The sequence below is a fragment of the Lithobates pipiens genome, unplaced genomic scaffold (assembly GCF_037356315.1).
Source record: "Lithobates pipiens isolate NorthernLeopardFrog02 unplaced genomic scaffold, aLitPip1_a1.2 Scaffold_19, whole genome shotgun sequence".
In the NCBI taxonomy this organism is placed as follows: Eukaryota; Metazoa; Chordata; class Amphibia; order Anura; family Ranidae; genus Lithobates; species Lithobates pipiens.
The window spans coordinates 207,051,304-207,068,752 of NW_027507764.1; the positions used below are offsets into that span (position 1 = coordinate 207,051,304).

The window sequence follows — 17,449 nt, forward strand, 5'->3', positions numbered from 1 at the left end:
ACAATGGAAACAGAAAAAGGTGGCTCCACAAAGTATTGACTTTAGGGGGGTGAATAGTTATGCACATTGACTTTTTCTGTTATTTTGTCCTATTTGTTGTTTGAAGATGTTTGTGGTTTTTTTTTTTGTTTGTTTTGTTTTTTGTTTTTCCTATTGAGATTCAAAGTTGTGGACCTGTTCTGTAAATTAAATTATGGAAATCCTCAAACGATCCATATTAAGTCCAGGTTGCGAGGCAACAAAACACGAAAAATGCCAAGGGGGGGTGAATACTTTTGCAAGGCACTGTATATGCAGGCCACCTACTGCCTGAAAATGGATCAGCATTCATGCACATTCACTTCTTTTCCTTGAAGATCTATTTTTAAGCAAGTGAGCCGCAGGGTGAAAATACACATCATTGTTCCTGGAATACCTGGTGTGCATCATATAAAGAACAGACATGCTATATTATATTTTTTTCTATCTTTAACTTGCATTGAAGCCCTGCTGTTACCTTTCAATCAATGTGGAGCTTTTTGAACTGCACAAAACCTTGAGGATGCATTTCTAGCTGAAGAGAATCAGCTAGAAATGAGTAGAAGTCGGGCACATTCTGCTTTCTGAGGATGACTGAACATGCACAAAAGGCCTTTTTATAATCTAATAATAGCAAGTCAGTGTGCTGCATCAGAACACACATTTACATGGGGTGGATATTCTGCACAGCATATTATATACGATCATCGGATTCCTTTAGCATTTACTAAAGTCACAAGTGCAGTAAATCTATACTATTCATTTATAGTGTTCATCTATAACATTTGCTGCTTATCTCTCCTTCCACATGCAGTCATCATCACTGAAAACAGAGCAGGGCAATGATGTAAAATTGTAGGAATTTTAATAGCATATCTTAGAATGTATTGGTAATTTTACACACAAGCGTAGATTTCATCTTTGGAAATGAGGCCAAGGTGTCAAATGGTCTAGATTAGGGCAATAACCTGTGCAGATATATTAAATGGAAGACTCTGCTGGAGAAAACAATGCTTTTATATAGGCTGTGTGTGATGTATTAGGAAACATGTCTTTTTTGCTGGCAATCAAGCCGCTTTATATAATCTGTTGTTTTCTTAAATACGTGCCTTGTCTGAGCTCTGTAATGTATTGTTGTTAAAAGATGGTGCAATTTTATTAGTGGAGCGGAACATATTTATTATGTAGCACAACCGGTTCATTATACAGTGCTTAAACATAACTGGAAATCCAAAGTTTTACCTTTTTTTTTTTTCTCTTGCAATAAAAATGTAAACCTGCAACAATAATGCAATTAATTTAGTGGGTAAGGGTTAGAACTTTTTTTTTTTTTATCTAGCTGTCTTTGTTTCTGTTGGGAAGATAATAAGGTATGTCACCACCACCACCACACCTTTATTGTCATCTGTTGAAAAAACATTTTTGTTGGTTTACATAGTAGCTACAAATATGAAAGAGCAGCATTTTTGGATATCACGGGATTCTTGTATCAAGTCTTCCATAACCATCATTGTTACTTTAGTGAAGGGATTCTTAAAGGTCCCTGAATGTTGCATAAGGGACCAAAAGATGGCAAAGGTGTGACGGCAATACGCAATGTAGTAATCAATGGCAACACCTGTTTGGCATTACAATACCCACATACAATGTGGTCCAGTTGACCCACGAACTTCCATTGCCTCCAATCTAATGTAGCAGCCACTCACTGACACAGAGGAGCTGCCGCTCTTGGATAACGTGACCAAGGGTATTTACACTACTCTCTTTTATAAGAGTAGAAGAGGGGTGGAATTAAGGCCTCATGCTTGCTTGAGCTTTTTTTTGCCTCTAAACTCCTCTCTATTTAACCTATGTTTACAGGAGTTTGGAGGCAGAAAAAAATACATCACTTGCTCATTCTGAAGAGGAGCTTTTAAGTATACAAAAATACCTGCCGTGTCTAAACGTGGGTAAAAGCATCTAAATGCGCATTAACGCTAGGCACTTGTAGTGGTTGATTGTTTTTTCATTTCATTTAGCAGAATAAATTGATATTCTGGCCAATGAAATTAATAATTGTCCAAATGCTTGACATGCCTAAACGTATTTAAAGTAGGATTAGGAACGTTTTTGCAACTGTTTTTCTCCTGCCAGGAGAAAAGAATTTAGAAGAGCCGCGGTGTGCATGAGGCCTTAACCACATCCAATCTTGGCCTCTCCTACACATAAAAAACATAATTGTTTTGCTAGAAAACTACGAAGAACCTCCAAACATGTATCTTTTTTTCTTAAGCAGAGGCCCTAAAGAATACAATGTTGAGTGTTGCATATTTTTATTTGCGCAGCAGTTTTTTTAAAAAACATGCATTTTTAAAAAAAAATACACTTTAATGAACTTTAATGCAAAAAAACACAATATAATACTCAATTTGTTGGTAAAATAAAAACCAAAAAGATGATGTTATTCAAGGAAATATATACGAAATATCTCACACTTTAAAATTGCATAAGTCCATGGACCAGCACCAAACCACTCCATAGGCAATGCTTTAAAAGCCTTAAGGGGGTTAGACCCCATATCTCTCCTCTGGCCTTCAAAGCATCAGATCACACCAAGATCAGGTTGATCTGATGCTTGTTTACTAAGCCCGAAACTGGAAGGTTTTGTAGAGGATGCGGTAGGAGGGGGGCCTCTTCCGCCACCTGTAAAAGTAATCCAGTGGATCTTTAGCCGCTAGGATTACTTTTACAGGACACAAAATCACAGATATCTTGGCCATTGCTGCATCTGTAGCGATGATCAAGATATTATCCTTTCCATTCAAGGACGTTCAGGTACGTCCTATGGACTGGAAGTGTTTAAGCAGCCATTTGTTGACCTATACACTTTAGCTGAATTGTTTTTATGTCTCTTACATGCTTATGGTTCCGTCTTTGTGTTGTTATTTTAATCAACAGATTTGTTTTGGGAGAAAGAACAGTGAAGCACAACCATTCTCTAGTGATGAAAAGGAGTAAATCTGCATGTGTAAAGAGCAAATATGTCTTTCTTCATGTACATATAAAATTGTAAATCCAGTTTTTTTTTTTTTAAACATCCACATATTGATACGATTATACTTTCCCTTTTAAATTGAGTTGATTAAATAGAAATCACATTTCTGTGTAATTTAGGTCTTTAACCACTTCCTGCCCGCCCTACGCCAAATGACGTCCTCCGCTTTGAGCGGGGATATCGTCTTTTAGAGCCGGCGAATCTCCCGCTTGATCCTTCCCACGGTGCGTTGACTGACTCACTGCTAGTATCGATGAGTCGGACACAGGATCTGCCGGCCCAGGATGTTCACCATCGAGATTTCCGGCAGACCAGATGGTCGCCGGAGTCTCTATGATCATCGGAGGCCGGGCACAATGTTATGACATCACGCCCGGCCTCTGTATTCAAACGCGCGGATTCAGCTGGGAAGCCAGGTCCTTTTTGATTTCAGAATTCACAGTCTAGAGGTGAGATGTGGGGTCTTATTAAAAGTGATCAAAACATTTTTGGGGAAAAAAAGTATCAAGTTAAAATAAAGTACAATTAACAATAAATTTTTTTTTTTAAAGCGCCCCTGTCCCCGTGAGCTCGAATGCAGAAGCAAGCGCATACGTAAGTCCCGCCCACATTTGAAAACGGTGTTCAAACCACACATGTGAGATATCGCCGTGAACGTTAGAGCAAGAGCAATAATTTTGGCCCAAGACCTCCGCTGTAACTCAAAGCATAACCAGTAAAAAAATTTAAAGCGTTGCCTTTAAGGATTTTTAAGTAGTCAAGTTTGGCGCTATTCCACGAGCGTGTGCAATTTTGAAGCGTGACATGTTGGGTATCTATTTACTTGGCGTAATTTAATATTTCACTTTTTTGTTTAAAAGCACAAAACTGTTTTTATCCCAAAAAAAACACATTTGAAAAATTGCTGTGCAAATACTGTGCGAGATAAAAAGTTGCAATGACCGCCATTGTATTCTCTAGGGTCTTTGCCAAGAAAACATATATAATGTTTGGGGGTTCTATGTAATTTTCTACCAAAAAAATTATGATTTTTACATGTAGGAGAGAAATGTTAGAATTGGCCTGGTAGGCAAGTGGTTAAAGTAAATAAGATCTTTGATTGGAACTAACATGCATATTGGTGGTAATATGTGTTAAAATGAAATTTATCTTTTCAGATTGTATTGGAAAACAGCAGTCGAGAAGATAAGCATGAGTGCCCTTTTGGTCGCAGTAGTATAGAACTAACCAAGATGCTCTGTGAAATCCTCAAAGTGGGAGAGCTACGTGAGTACCTGAATTGATGCTTTTTCACAGTTTACCAGAAAGTGGCCCCGAATGTTACTTACACCCTTTCCACACGGGCATACCAGAGCATTTTAAAACCCATTGTGGAGCACCATTAGATGCGTTGGCACACTTGGTTTTATTATAGGCATGTATCTTTATCTTTGCCTATTTTGGTAAGATGTTATCTACAAAAGTCAGATAGTATTTGATGTGAAGACTTGATGCATTGAAAAGTCTTTCTGTATCATTTATACTTAGACTCCATACACACTATTAGATTTTCTGCAGATTTTTGTCTTCAGATTTACCAAAACCATGTAGTGCAAGGGCCTGCCTGATTGCATACAAATTGAAACTCTTAAGGTTGGACCTCATATTATATAGTTTTGGTAAATCTGAAGACAAAAATCTGCAGAAAATCTAATAGTGTGTATGGGGCCTTATGCCCTGTAAACGCGATTGTATTTTCCGACAACAAAACCATGGATTTTTTCCGAAGGATGTTGGCTCAAACGTGTCTATACATGGTTCCACAAATGTTGTCGGAAATTGCGAATGTCAAGAACGGTGACGTACAACAGGACTATAAAAAGGAAGTTCAATAGCCAGTGCGGCCCCTTCTGCTTGATTCCGAGCATACGTGGACTTTTGTGCGTCAGACATGATCGGACTTTCCTTTGTTGTCGGAAAATTTGAGAACCTACAGTGACAATTATAAACACTTACATATTTAAATTTATAACCTGTCCTGGGAATGAAAGAGAAATAGGTAAAGCAATGTTTACATTTAGATACATTTTTGATAAATTTGATAAATAAAGGTTTCTTCGTAAGATATATTTGACATCCAAACCAGTCTTTTATGAGTTTGTAGTTTATCTTGCCTTCATGCATTGCTATTTCTTCTACTTCTGCTGAAAAGTATTAAATACTCAAATTTAATCAGCCATAGCACATTATTAGCCAAGCCCATGGATTAGCCATCACTTTCTGGATTTATCTTCTGTAAAATGTCACTGTTGTAATGTGTATTGATTTATAAAGATGTAAAAGATAACCAGACAACAGTATGCATACAAATTGTGTGCTGTGCTCCAAAGCCCTTCATAGACTTAAAATGATTCCAATTAAGTTTACAGCTTTTTAGCACAGTGTCAGAAAGAACTATGATCTGATGTGCTATGACTTCAGTTCTGTTATTCTCACTGGTACTTTGTATACAGCATACTCCAGTAACTCATATTTATTGCTGCATTGTGTGTCCTCAGATTTCATTCTGCCTAATGATGCTCCAGTGTAAATCTGGAAATATTTGCGGCTGCTTTTTTATTTTTTTTTAACTGTCGGCCATTAAAGCTGAACTATCCTATCACAGAAGTCTTGCTGTCTGTATATGGGGCTGCTGGACTGCCTGTTCCAGCAGTTTCTACTTAAGGATGCAGACCGTCTTTTTTTTGTTTTTGTTAACTTATTCAGTCAAATGACTAAAGGATAAATTGTATTATAAGTGCTAAAAGCTATCAACATACTGCTCATCGTGCTCTGGTACAGCATAGGATACATGGTTACGTTTTACAATAGCATAACACATAGGAGAGGAAGTCTACGTTAACGCTTATTACAGAAGAACAAAAATGTAATGTATTGCTTATCAGTGGCAGTTATCAGGCCTTAGATTTGCTTGAGAAAAGACACATCCAGTTCAACCAACAGAAAACCCACCCCAAGAAAACACACACACACACACACACACACACACACACACACACACACACACACACACACACACACACACACACACAAAACCACCATATATACAATCCCATACCAACAGTTGATCCAGAAGAAGGCAAAAAAAGCACATTGTGTAACTTCCTGTGTCTTGAACTGAAATCACGAACAATGTTATTAGCCGTACAGCTATCTTCTGTGAACTACACAACTTCTCCTCCCATGTAATGGAGCAGAAGATAAGGGGGGGGGGGGGCATTTGTAGTCCAAAACAGGACAGCCTATGGTGACAATACTGTTCTTCCATAGATACAGTACAGTGACTAAGGCCTGATTCACACCTATGCAGGTTACAGTTTGCATAATCCTGGTGCATTTTGCAATACATGTTTTTGATCCATTGAAGACTATGGAACCAAAAACCAGAACAAAGTCCATGGCCCTTTCCATAAAATTCACAGATGTGAACTACATCCATAGGGATCCATGCTAAATGAACTGTATAGTGTTTCTACAAAATGGAAAATGCACATAAAAAATGCATAGGTGTGAACCAGGCCTTAGTGTTCTCTCCCTAGCATTGGAAGTGTGTTACTGATAACATTGGCAGGTGAAATAAAGGGAGAAAAGCCTTTAAAAAGAAAACTGTTGCAGAAACCATATCTAAGGACTGGTACATTTTTATTTTTGGGTTTAGATGTGCACTTGGTGTTTCAGCATAAAGCGGTCATATGGTTTTCTGGGTCATGTTGTACACACTGCCAGCCTAGGGGTTAAGTAGCTTATTTTGCCAAACAAAGATAATTTAGCTAGTACTAAACTATGCATAATTTAACTTTGATTATAGAGAGAGAGACAATAGTATTTTAGTTCTGCCTGAAAAAAAGTAATTTTGGACCTAATTATATTACAGCCAGTCATTTAATTCAATGGAAAAGACCATTCCTAACATAAGGCCAAAAAAATACTCTTCATGATTGATCCCATTCTAGATTGGAGACAAGCAGCCATGTGTGCAGGCACATCGATGATGTGTCCTAGGACTCTATTTATGCCAGTCACATTTTATCATTTAACTGGCTGCCATGTGCTCTAATATTCCCAGATTCAAATAAGTTGTAGGGAAATACACAAAGCCCCCTCCTGTCCTGCCCGCTGAGCCCTACCCCTATGTCATGGCGGGTACAAAGTGATCCTACAAGGAGCACGATCACAAATTGTAACATTCTAGGCAAAAATAACCAAACAAGGTCTTTGGTAATAAGACTAATAAGAATGAGAGATATCTGTTGAAATCATTTTATTGTTCTGTTTTATTTTATCTTGTTCTGTAGACCATTTTCAAGAGATGATGTCAAAGCAAGGGCATATTTAGAGTACAGAGCAGTTAACAACCAAAACAATGTCTGCTACCGTTTCAAATACAAACTGGATAAAAGGGACATATTTCATTAAAATAGTATGAGTGCAATATTGAATACAGTAATGCAGTAACGTATAATACTTGTGTGTTTCACACTACACTTCCCTGGCCTAGTTAGTCATAAACATTCAAATTGTGAAGGAAACACTTGAAACAGTTGCACAATAGGGCGCACATTGGCAGATGTGCATAAAAACATATGTCTGATTTTACTGTCCCATACATCACATGATCTGTGTCCTATGCCTAGCCATATTCATTTCACAACAGGTGTAACACAAATGTAAATGCCCCATAATGATAAAATGTAGTGTCAAAGAATAGCTAAACCCAAGAACAAAATGGTTTACATTGCAGACTAGGCCTTGGATGTGGTAACTGCATTTGTTTTCTTTTTTTCAAATTCGGTTCAAATTCTGCAGGTACAAAAAATACACGATGACCCTGCCAGTCCAGTGAGCTCCTAACTTCCTGTGAACTGAAATCTTGATCAGTGTTATCAGCCTTTCCAGTTCAAATTGGTGAACTACAGAACATCTCTTTCTATGCTATAGGAATGAGGATGGAGGAAGTTGTTCTGTAGTCCTGTCATAGGGTAACTATGGTCTTCCATAAATATAGTATGATGAGTGAGCGCTGTCACTCTAGAATAGGAAGTATGTTTTCTAAACTGAATAATGGAAGAAGCCAGGAAAAAGATCAGGAATGAAGCCACCACATATATGGAGGGGTAAGCTAAAATATGTAACATTTTTTTATGTTAGGTTTAACTATGCTTTTTTTGAAGATGGCTATCGTGGCCAAAACATGTTAGCCATTTTTTCCCACTTTTAATGTAGCCTAATAAAGAATTTAGAACTTGGAACGTACTGGGTTGCTGGCTAATTTCATCTATTGGTTAATTATGCTTTAAAGAGTAACTCCACTTTGACAAAAATGACAAAAATGTCATTTTTGGTGAGATACTTCCAAAGGAAAACACGTCTAAAGGGATGCAGACCTTGCCAATTTCCTCATTAGAGCCCTGCAGGTGCAGCAGCTGATTGCTAATTATAAAACCACTCCCATGCAGATTCCCTGAGAACATGGACACACACAAACAGCTATTACTTCAGAATACAAAAAGGTAGGAATCTGCAACAAAGTTTGTTAAAATCCATGCAATGTGCATAGATCATCCACAGGGGGATGTTTTTTTTTCTCAACAAAAGTGGAGTTACTCTTTAAGTTTAATCCTGAAGATCTTAGGCTGAATATTGGGAAACGCACTAAACACTCCCAGTATGTGTATAAATGATGAATGTACTGTAGTTTTGAGTATTCAACCATGGCTATCGCTTCTAATTAGACTACATTTCCCAGCTTGCTTTTTATTTCTTCTTTTTAGTTGACGATAAAGCCTGTTTTATCAGTGTAACCAAGCTGTAAAACACATCATTACATGGACAGTGTGTAGCTAGTCGGTTTTATCTTTTGCGCATCACACTTTCTTTGAAAAGCTATGAAAGTGGATTGCATGTCAGCAGAATGTGCACAATTAGAATCTTTAATTCTTTTCTTTTGTAGAGGAGCAATAGAGAAACTCCAAATTTCTAGTCTTTACATGCTATATTTGATTATTTTACTGTCAATTGATAAGAAAAGGTTGCAAGATATACAACTCTGATTTCGGTTAGATATGATCAGTTAGATTTGAAAAACTGACCATCAGCTGTACAATGTCTACTTGACTGGTTTAAAATTAAATGCATGGGCAATTTTCTTAATTATATCCAACTGTTATTGAAAATGATGTGCAACTCTAAAATTGTAAAGATAAAATGGTACACGCAAAGTGTGAACAAGGTCCTGAAACGCATAGGGAATTTTCTCTACCATGGGTTCCTCCAGAGGTTGCTAGAGGTTCCTTCAAAAATGTCTGCCTCTTATATAAGAAACCAATGGCAGCATTGATCATTTTAGCTATATCTAAGATGGGATTCTTTACAAACTTAAAGAGCATCCTTCCCAGTGACCATTGCACCAATATACAATGAGCTATAGATAGAATACTTTTTAGCAGGGGTTCTGTGAGGCCGGAAAGTTATTTCAAGGGTTCCTCCATTTAAAAAAGTTTGATAGAGACTGTTGTAGATCATCATACTGCTATAGAATATATGAGGGTACACATGCTGGCAGTTTTACCTGCACTTGGGCACAGTTTGCTCCCTTGGTCTGATTTGTTTGTCTAGTGTGAGTGCTTTGAACCATGCCCTGGTATAGTTAAGCATACAATACTGTGCCCAGGGCAACTTGGAAGAGGTGGCCTGGAGCTCGATTCACTTGAGGTCCAGCTTGTTTGAGTGTGAGTTCAAACCATGCCTGAGCGCAGGACTTTTCATAGACCACGGAGGACTGAAGCATGGATCATTGTGGTTTGGCTGGCAGAGGTGATTAGAGCACAGTGTAAGTGCAAACCAGCAGGGGAGTGGGGAAGGGAGTCTTTGGGACATGGTTTGGTTCAATCATGCCCTGTGTGATCACACCCTATGAGAAAAGTGTCATAAACATACCTGTAGCTATGCCTTTATGGAGAGGTTATCTCCTTTATGTCTGCTTTCCTCTCTGTTCTTATGTTTAGTGATCTCTGTAACAATTACTGAACCAAAAAATAGAAAAATCGCCCAACAATCCCATCTTGGAAATGTGTTTTGCTGATTGATAGTTTATAGCAAATGGCTAAACTACAGGGTACAATTTTAATAAATGGTATAATACTGTACTTTGAAACTTTTGGACAGCATCGTGTGGTGAGCACATTAGACATAAGCTGTTCAGCACAGACTAATGTAAATGGTTCTGTGTAGCCTTAAAAACCCTGCGTATTGTATATAAGCATGATAAAAAACAATAAAGAAATATGAATAAAAATTCACCAGGTGTTCTTTTGTTCTTAAAATTAGAGAAATGGAGTACAATAGCCCATAATGACCAGTTATATTTTAGCACAGTATACACTGATCAGATTGAGCTTTGTACTGCTTTATTGAATTAGCTAAGCTTTTACATTATCATCAAGGTCAGTGTGAACATTTAATAGTCAGTATGGAAAAATTTGGTAATTTAACCATATAAACTACTCAGATATGTGGTAGAGTGACTCACTGAATAATTTAGGCAAGTTTTCATTTTCTGATATATAATTGACAATGTAAATTACTATTTAATGTGCAAAGTGAAAGCATGGAGGTAGCAAGCACGAACATTTTTCATTTCAGCATAAGAAATATTTCATACTGTAACCAAAACAATTCTCTACAAATATGGAACTTTAAAGATGGCTAATACTGCAAAAACCTGTACAATACTGTTAAAATACATCTGATTATTATAAAATAGCGTGGCATTGTATTCATTATATTTATTAAAAAAGTGTGGCGAATTTTGCCTAACAACACTTGTATTTTAACCACTTGCCCACTGGCCACTTAAACCCCTCTTCCTAATCAGACCAATTTTCAGCTTTCAGTGCTCTCACATTTTGAATGATAATTACTCAGTCATGCAACATTCTACCCATATGAAATTTTTGCCATTTTCTTCACACAAATAGAGCTTTATTTTGGTGGTATTTAATCACCACTGTGTTTTTTATTTTTTGCGCTATAAAGGAAAAAAAAAAACATAAAATGTTGTAAAAAAAATGCATTTTCTTAATTTCTGTTATAAAATTTTGCAATTTTGGTAAAAATGTATGCTGCTACAGATCTTTGGTAAAAATAACCCAAATAAGTGCAGATTTTTTGGTCTTTGTGAAAGTTATAGAGTCTACAAGCTATGGTGCCGGTCATTGAAAATGGATCACACCTGATCACACTTGATGTACTCATTTAAGCCAGGAAAGTACAAATACCCCCAAATGACCCCTTTTCGGAAAGTAGACAGTCCAAAGGATTTAGTAAGAGGCATGGTGAGGTTTTTGAAGTTGTAATTTTTTCCCACAATTCTTTTGCAAAATTAAGATAAGATATACACAGCATATGCATACCACAAATTACACCCTAAAATACATTCTGCTACTCCTCCTGAGTATGGCGATACCACATGTGTGAGACTTTGACACAGCCTGACCACATACAGAGACCCAACATGCAAGGAGCATCATCAGGCGTTCTAGGGATATAAATTACACATATCATCTCTTGAGCACCAGGACAATTGAAACGCCCAAAAAAGACCCCATTGAGGTACTATTTAAAATGGTTTAAGATATTTAATGAATATACATGTGGGTTCAATTGGAGCTTACGCCTATACAGCATCCTCTGGGACTGTGACATCATAATGGGCGGGGACATCATTCGGCGATGTCCCTATATAAGTCACCGCGCGCCCCGTCCCCGTCGTTGTGTGCGGAAAAAGCGACGAGGCAACATCTGAAGAGAAGAACAGAAGATGGCGACAGCAGCGACAGAAGACCGGGCCACCGCCTGTAAAAGAGCTAGAAGAAGGCGCGGTGGCCCGGCAAGAAGAACCGAAGAGGGGGACAAGACCCCCGAAGTTGGAACAAGAGGGCGGCGGCGAAGAAGAAAGCCGGGCTACTCCGCTAGTAAAAGAGCTAGCAGAAGATAGCGGAGGAGTCTGGCGAGAAGACCCCCGAAGACGAACAGAAGACCCCCGGAGCTGTGCAATAAACTATTTTAACCCTTGTGTGTTGTGTTTTTTATTTTTACTTTTTTCCACAGGTGAATGGGTAGGGGTACACTATACCCCATACTCATTCACATAGGGTGGAGGGCCGGTATCTGGGAGCCCCCTTATTAAAGGGGGCTCCCGGATTCCGATAAGCCCCCCGCCCGCAGACCCCGACAACCAACGGCCATGGTTGTCGGGAAGAGGCCCTTGTCCTCATCAACATGGGGACAAGGTGCTTTGGGGTGGGCACCCCCCATGTTGAGGGCACGCGGCCTGGTACGGCTCGCTCGTCCCCACCCCCTTTCCTGGCCGGCTGGGTAGCGTGCTTGGACAAGGGTCTGATGTGGACCTAGGGGGGAACCCCACGCCGATTTTTTTATTTATTTTTTTGGATTAGAGATTCCCCTTTAAGTCCATACCAGGTGGCGGGGCCGGCGACGCCTCCTTCGCTGGCCCCGGCTACCTGGAGACGTGCTCAAAATGAGCGGACTTTTCTCCGCGTGGGAAAAGTCTGCTCATTTCAAAAGTACGGCGGACTAGCACACACACGGCCGTACTGTCCGCCGAAAAGCAAGCCCGGCAGACAGATTGGAGTGCAAAAATACTTTCTTAGTCCGCCGGACTTTTGGGTAAAAAAAAGTCTGCTGGAGGCTACACACGGGCGGATTGTGCGGCGGACTTGAGTTTGCTGGACTTTTCCACCGGATTGTTTGATCGTGTGTACGCAGCATTAGTCTACTTGTAAAGTGGCAGATCTGTATCAGGTCTAGAATCTGCTGCAGCAATAATTACATTTATAAAGCAAAAAAAATGAAATTTTCCCTGCAAGCTGCCTTTATTTTGTTCAGCAACAGCTGGGGAGCCAGCGTGTATCATGAGGCCACAATGTAGTGCACTGGGAACAAGATTAAGGATTTCTTGGTTAAATTCTGCTGTCTTTGACTTTGGATAGAAGTAACGGGTGCGTAAAAATTGGTCTTTGGGTTTCGGTGGTGCCTTCCCACCACAACCCTATAGAGGTACTCTTGATGAAAGCAAGAATTGGCCTTGCTGTAAAAAACTGCAATGATATGCAACTGTCAAACAGATGCAGAAAAATTGGTCTTTTGGGTGTTAATTGTGCCCGTGAAACCTATACCAAAAACATTCTTCCAGATGAAATGTTTGAACACCCCCAAAGCTAGGCAGCCTTGAAGTTCTTCAGAGATTCCACATCCCAAAAAGACTTAATCAGTGACATCGAGTCTGGATAAAGTGGGCCTTAAGGGGAAAGAAAGTCCTCTTCCTCCTGTTGCTCTGCCTCCAGTGCCCTGTCCAAAATGCCACGCTGTCTGCTCCAGCAGGAGCTGTATGGAGATGTGGGGGCACAACAAGCTACAGCACAGAGCCCTGATCTGCATCCTTTCGAGTTACAAACAGTGTTACCCAGTGTGCTGTGAACAAAATATATCATCCCTGCCCATGCTTGCTGGACCACGTGTCAGCAGTAAGGTGGATTTTACAGCTGACTGCCTTGCCCAATGATGCCAGAACATTCCTTTCCACGTGATGGTAGAGGGATGGAATGGCCTTACGTGAAAAGTAGTTGCAACTGGGAACCTGCCATTGTGGTACAGCACTTTGTGCGAATTCACAGAAGGAGGTAGAATCCATCAGGCTGAAAGCAGAATTGGAGAGTCAATAGCTTTGACAAGCTTGCATTCAGACGCTGGGCATGTGGATGGCAGGAACTGTATTTTCTCCGCTGCAGCAGATGGGGCAGAAAAAGATGGGGAGAAATTTGACAGCTACAGTCTACATCTGGTGGTGTGCTGCTAGGACTTGACACCCTGTGCTATACTATCATCCCTGTCACTGGAGGCTGCTGAGAGGTAATGACTTGATATTGCAGGGGCAGACTGAAGTGGGTAAGGAGGAGGAGAAGGGACAGATTTGTGCCCCTTACGTGTGGCTTTTAGGTGTTCTTGCCAACGGGCTGAGTGTTTGGACGTTAAATGCCTTGTTAAGCATGTGGTACCAAAATGGTTGGTGTTTTTGCCACGTTTGATGTGCCTGAGACACAGTTTGCAGATAGCACCAGTGCAGTCTGCTGCAGATGTGCTGAAAAGGCCCAGACAGCTGAGCTTTGGGGAGTGGGCCGGGAGATAACAGCTGCAGAATGTGATGGAATAGGGTGGCTGCTCTCTACTCTTTCTTGATGTTGGCTTCCTTGGGGTTGCGCTGCCTCATCTTAAGTTTCCTCCTCTGCTCTATCTGGCACCCAATTCACATCAGTGACCTCCATCATCATCACCATCATCATCATCTCCATCTCCTCTATCTTCATCATTACCACTGGAGACAACTTGGCAATATGCTGCGGCTTGGGGAACATGAATATCAATTTGTCTACCAGTGTTTCTCCCTTTTTCTAGGCTCATGTTCCTGTCATCCTCAAGCTCAGAACCAACATCTGAATCCAGTAATGGCTGGGCATCATCAATGAGCAAGTGGCTGATGCTGTGGTCAAATAACTCAGCTGACTCCTCAATGGCTGATGTTGGGCATATGACAGGAATAGATGTGGACAGGTAGGCAGGTTTATCCACTCTGGCAACTGCAGGGGACTGCACACTTGTCTCTGCTTGCGTGACAGAGAATGAGGAGGATAAGGAAGGTTAAGTAAGCCAGTCCACCACCTCCTCTGCATGCTGTGGCTGGATAGCACAGGAAAACTCCCTGAACAGAGGAAATGATGCCCTGTCTGAGGACTGACCACTACGTCCACCTTTACCTGTGGACATATTTGTTGCTGGCCCCCATAAAGTGCCAAGGCAACGTCTATCTCTCCCTGTTGTCCTCCCAGACATTATTGGGAGGGAGGGGGTAGGGCTTATAAGCAAATGTAGTTGAAAGTTGAAATCTGTACGTAGATGCACTTTAATCAATGTAAAGAGGGGTTTGGTGCACTTCCATTTGAGTACTCACACTACACAGACACACTCCACGAATACACTATAATATAGTGCCTTATAATGTGCCAAACATACAGTGACGCACAGAACTATATGGCGTTAAACTGGCAGTGATGCCAACAGAAGTAAATGGCATTAAACTGCCAGTAACGCAATCGAATAGGCGGTGTTCAACCGTCACTACACTGGTGCTATCTGAACTGGCTCTACTCTAGCTATACACTAATGTAAAGATTCCTGACACACCACTAGTGTATGTATGAATGACACGGTCTCACCACACTACAGTGAAACTATCTGAGCTGTCCCTACTCTAGCTGCACACTATGCAAAACTGAATGATGGTCCTCCTCACTACACTCACAATATCCCCAGACTGACACTAAAATAATATTTTATACTGACAATTGAAGCAAAATAGCACAGTATAGCTCACTTACTAATAGCACTGAACAGAGCCCCGTTCCATCTCTCGCCACGCAAAAATCACACTGAAAATGGCTGCCGTTGAAAGAATACTTTTATACTGTGAGGCGGGAATGAGCCATGATTGGATAAAGTCATGATGACAGTGTCCAAACATGACTCTGACAGTGCTCTGTGCCCTGATTGGCTGAAGCTTTCACTGCTTCAGTGAATCAGGGCTTGCAATGCACTGTTCAGCGCTGCAATGCATTATGGTCAGTTGGGGGGGGGGGCGATCAAACGGTCAAACAACCCCTTTTGTTCAGCTGTTTGTCGAGTGCCCGAACAATGAAAGTTCAGCCCGAACTTATGCTCGGAATGAACCATTCTTCCATCCCTATTCTTCACCAGTTCTGTGCAGATGGCATTGCTAGATATCTTCCAGTGTTGAAGGGAAGTCTTTCATCTGCTGCATTATAGTGATTCTAAAGTGAGCAATGTATTCTCCTAAGCATGTTGAGTTTATTTGGATTTTCATACATTTAGGACTTTTGTTTATCTAACACTTGTGTGACTCTAAACCATGTGGACTCCCATTATCCAACAGCGTAGTTGTTGAGCCCCCTTAACCTTGGGATGTGTTGTTAAAATAACTCTTTAGGAAATTAACTGTGGATTCCTGCTATGTAAGCTTGTCAAATTGGTGTTTTCTCGGCCACTCCCCAAGCTGAGCTATCTACATTGATTTAAGTTTTCCTGTTCACCTATATATACTGTTAGATGCGCTCTGCCTTTGTTTTGTTTTTCATTTTACTGTATATCCTCTTGTGGAGATTTGTGGTCAGCTGCTGGAAGAGAAAACTATATGCCAGAACGTAATGCTGGATCAGCAAGTATGGACTATTGGACTTTGAAATGTTTCTTCCAAACATGGTCTCAGCATGCCACCTCAATGAAGACATTGCCCTTTCATCCTTATGCCCTGCTCCTAAGCTTCCTAAGGAAATCTCTTTGCCTTAACATAGTCAAAGCCATTAAAATATACATGGAGACTTCTATGCCAGTCAGACAGATGGATGCCATTTGTCTTTTTCTCTGAACCTTGCAAGAGACAGCCTGTTTGTTTCAAAGTCCACCATTGCACGATGGATATAAGATCTAATTGCAGGAACTTATATTCTCAAATAGAATGTTCCTCCGGTGCTTCTATGCACTTGTTCCACTAGATCAGTGGGTGCTTAATTTGAAACAAAGTTGAAGTTGATAGTGTAAGGCTACCATCTGATCTTCAGTTTATATTTTTTCAAGTTTAACTAAGTGGACACCCAATCTTCTACTGAGCAACATTTGGCTGCAAAGTTCTCACTTTGATTCTCTGAGGTTGGATCTTTTTACCCTTTACATAGTAAACCCTTTCTATTCATTACTTGGTGAATGAATATTCTGCCTGAGTTCTATACTGTACGATTAAGATAAGAGGAATTACCTGTAAATTCCATATCTTGGAGTATAGTGCACGACATAAGCCATCCTCCCTTACATTCTTTGCATTTTTCTCCATTGCTTGCAACAAAACTGAGGATTCATGGAGTGTGGTAGGGACGACTGAGCGCAGCAATAATTGTACTGAGAAATACTTGTAAATTAGTAACTCGCAAGGGAAGAAGAGTTGGCACTTTTTGTATGTAATCTGTGAGCATTCGGCTCATGCATCTGGGATAGTGAGCCTCTTCCTACGACTTGCAGCCTGAAAAGTCCAGGCATCAGGCTGGGTGATGGTTTATATGAGGAAGCAGAAACCAACAAGATGGTGAAGTGCTTAAGCAGACAGGAAGTGATGTCATCTGGATGTCAGGAGTGGAACTATGCATTTCAGGTCCTCCCAAGTCTATTTCTCACACTAACCATCTAACTAATCATTAGCTTGAGTTTTTTTAGAAT

General features: G+C 40.2%; 1 protein-coding gene across 4 annotated transcripts in view; it reads left to right on the forward strand.

Moving 5' to 3' along the window:
* The window catches only part of ELMO1 (engulfment and cell motility 1), a 568,419-nt gene that overhangs the window by 286,924 nt on the left and 264,046 nt on the right, over nucleotides 1–17,449 (forward strand). For all 4 annotated transcript variants that reach the window (XM_077491651.1, XM_077491655.1, XM_077491653.1 and 1 more), the window contains one exon: nucleotides 4,210–4,318. In XM_077491651.1, coding sequence (XP_077347777.1) covers nucleotides 4,210–4,318 — 109 coding nt within the window. The remainder of the gene's footprint in view (nucleotides 1–4,209; nucleotides 4,319–17,449) is intronic.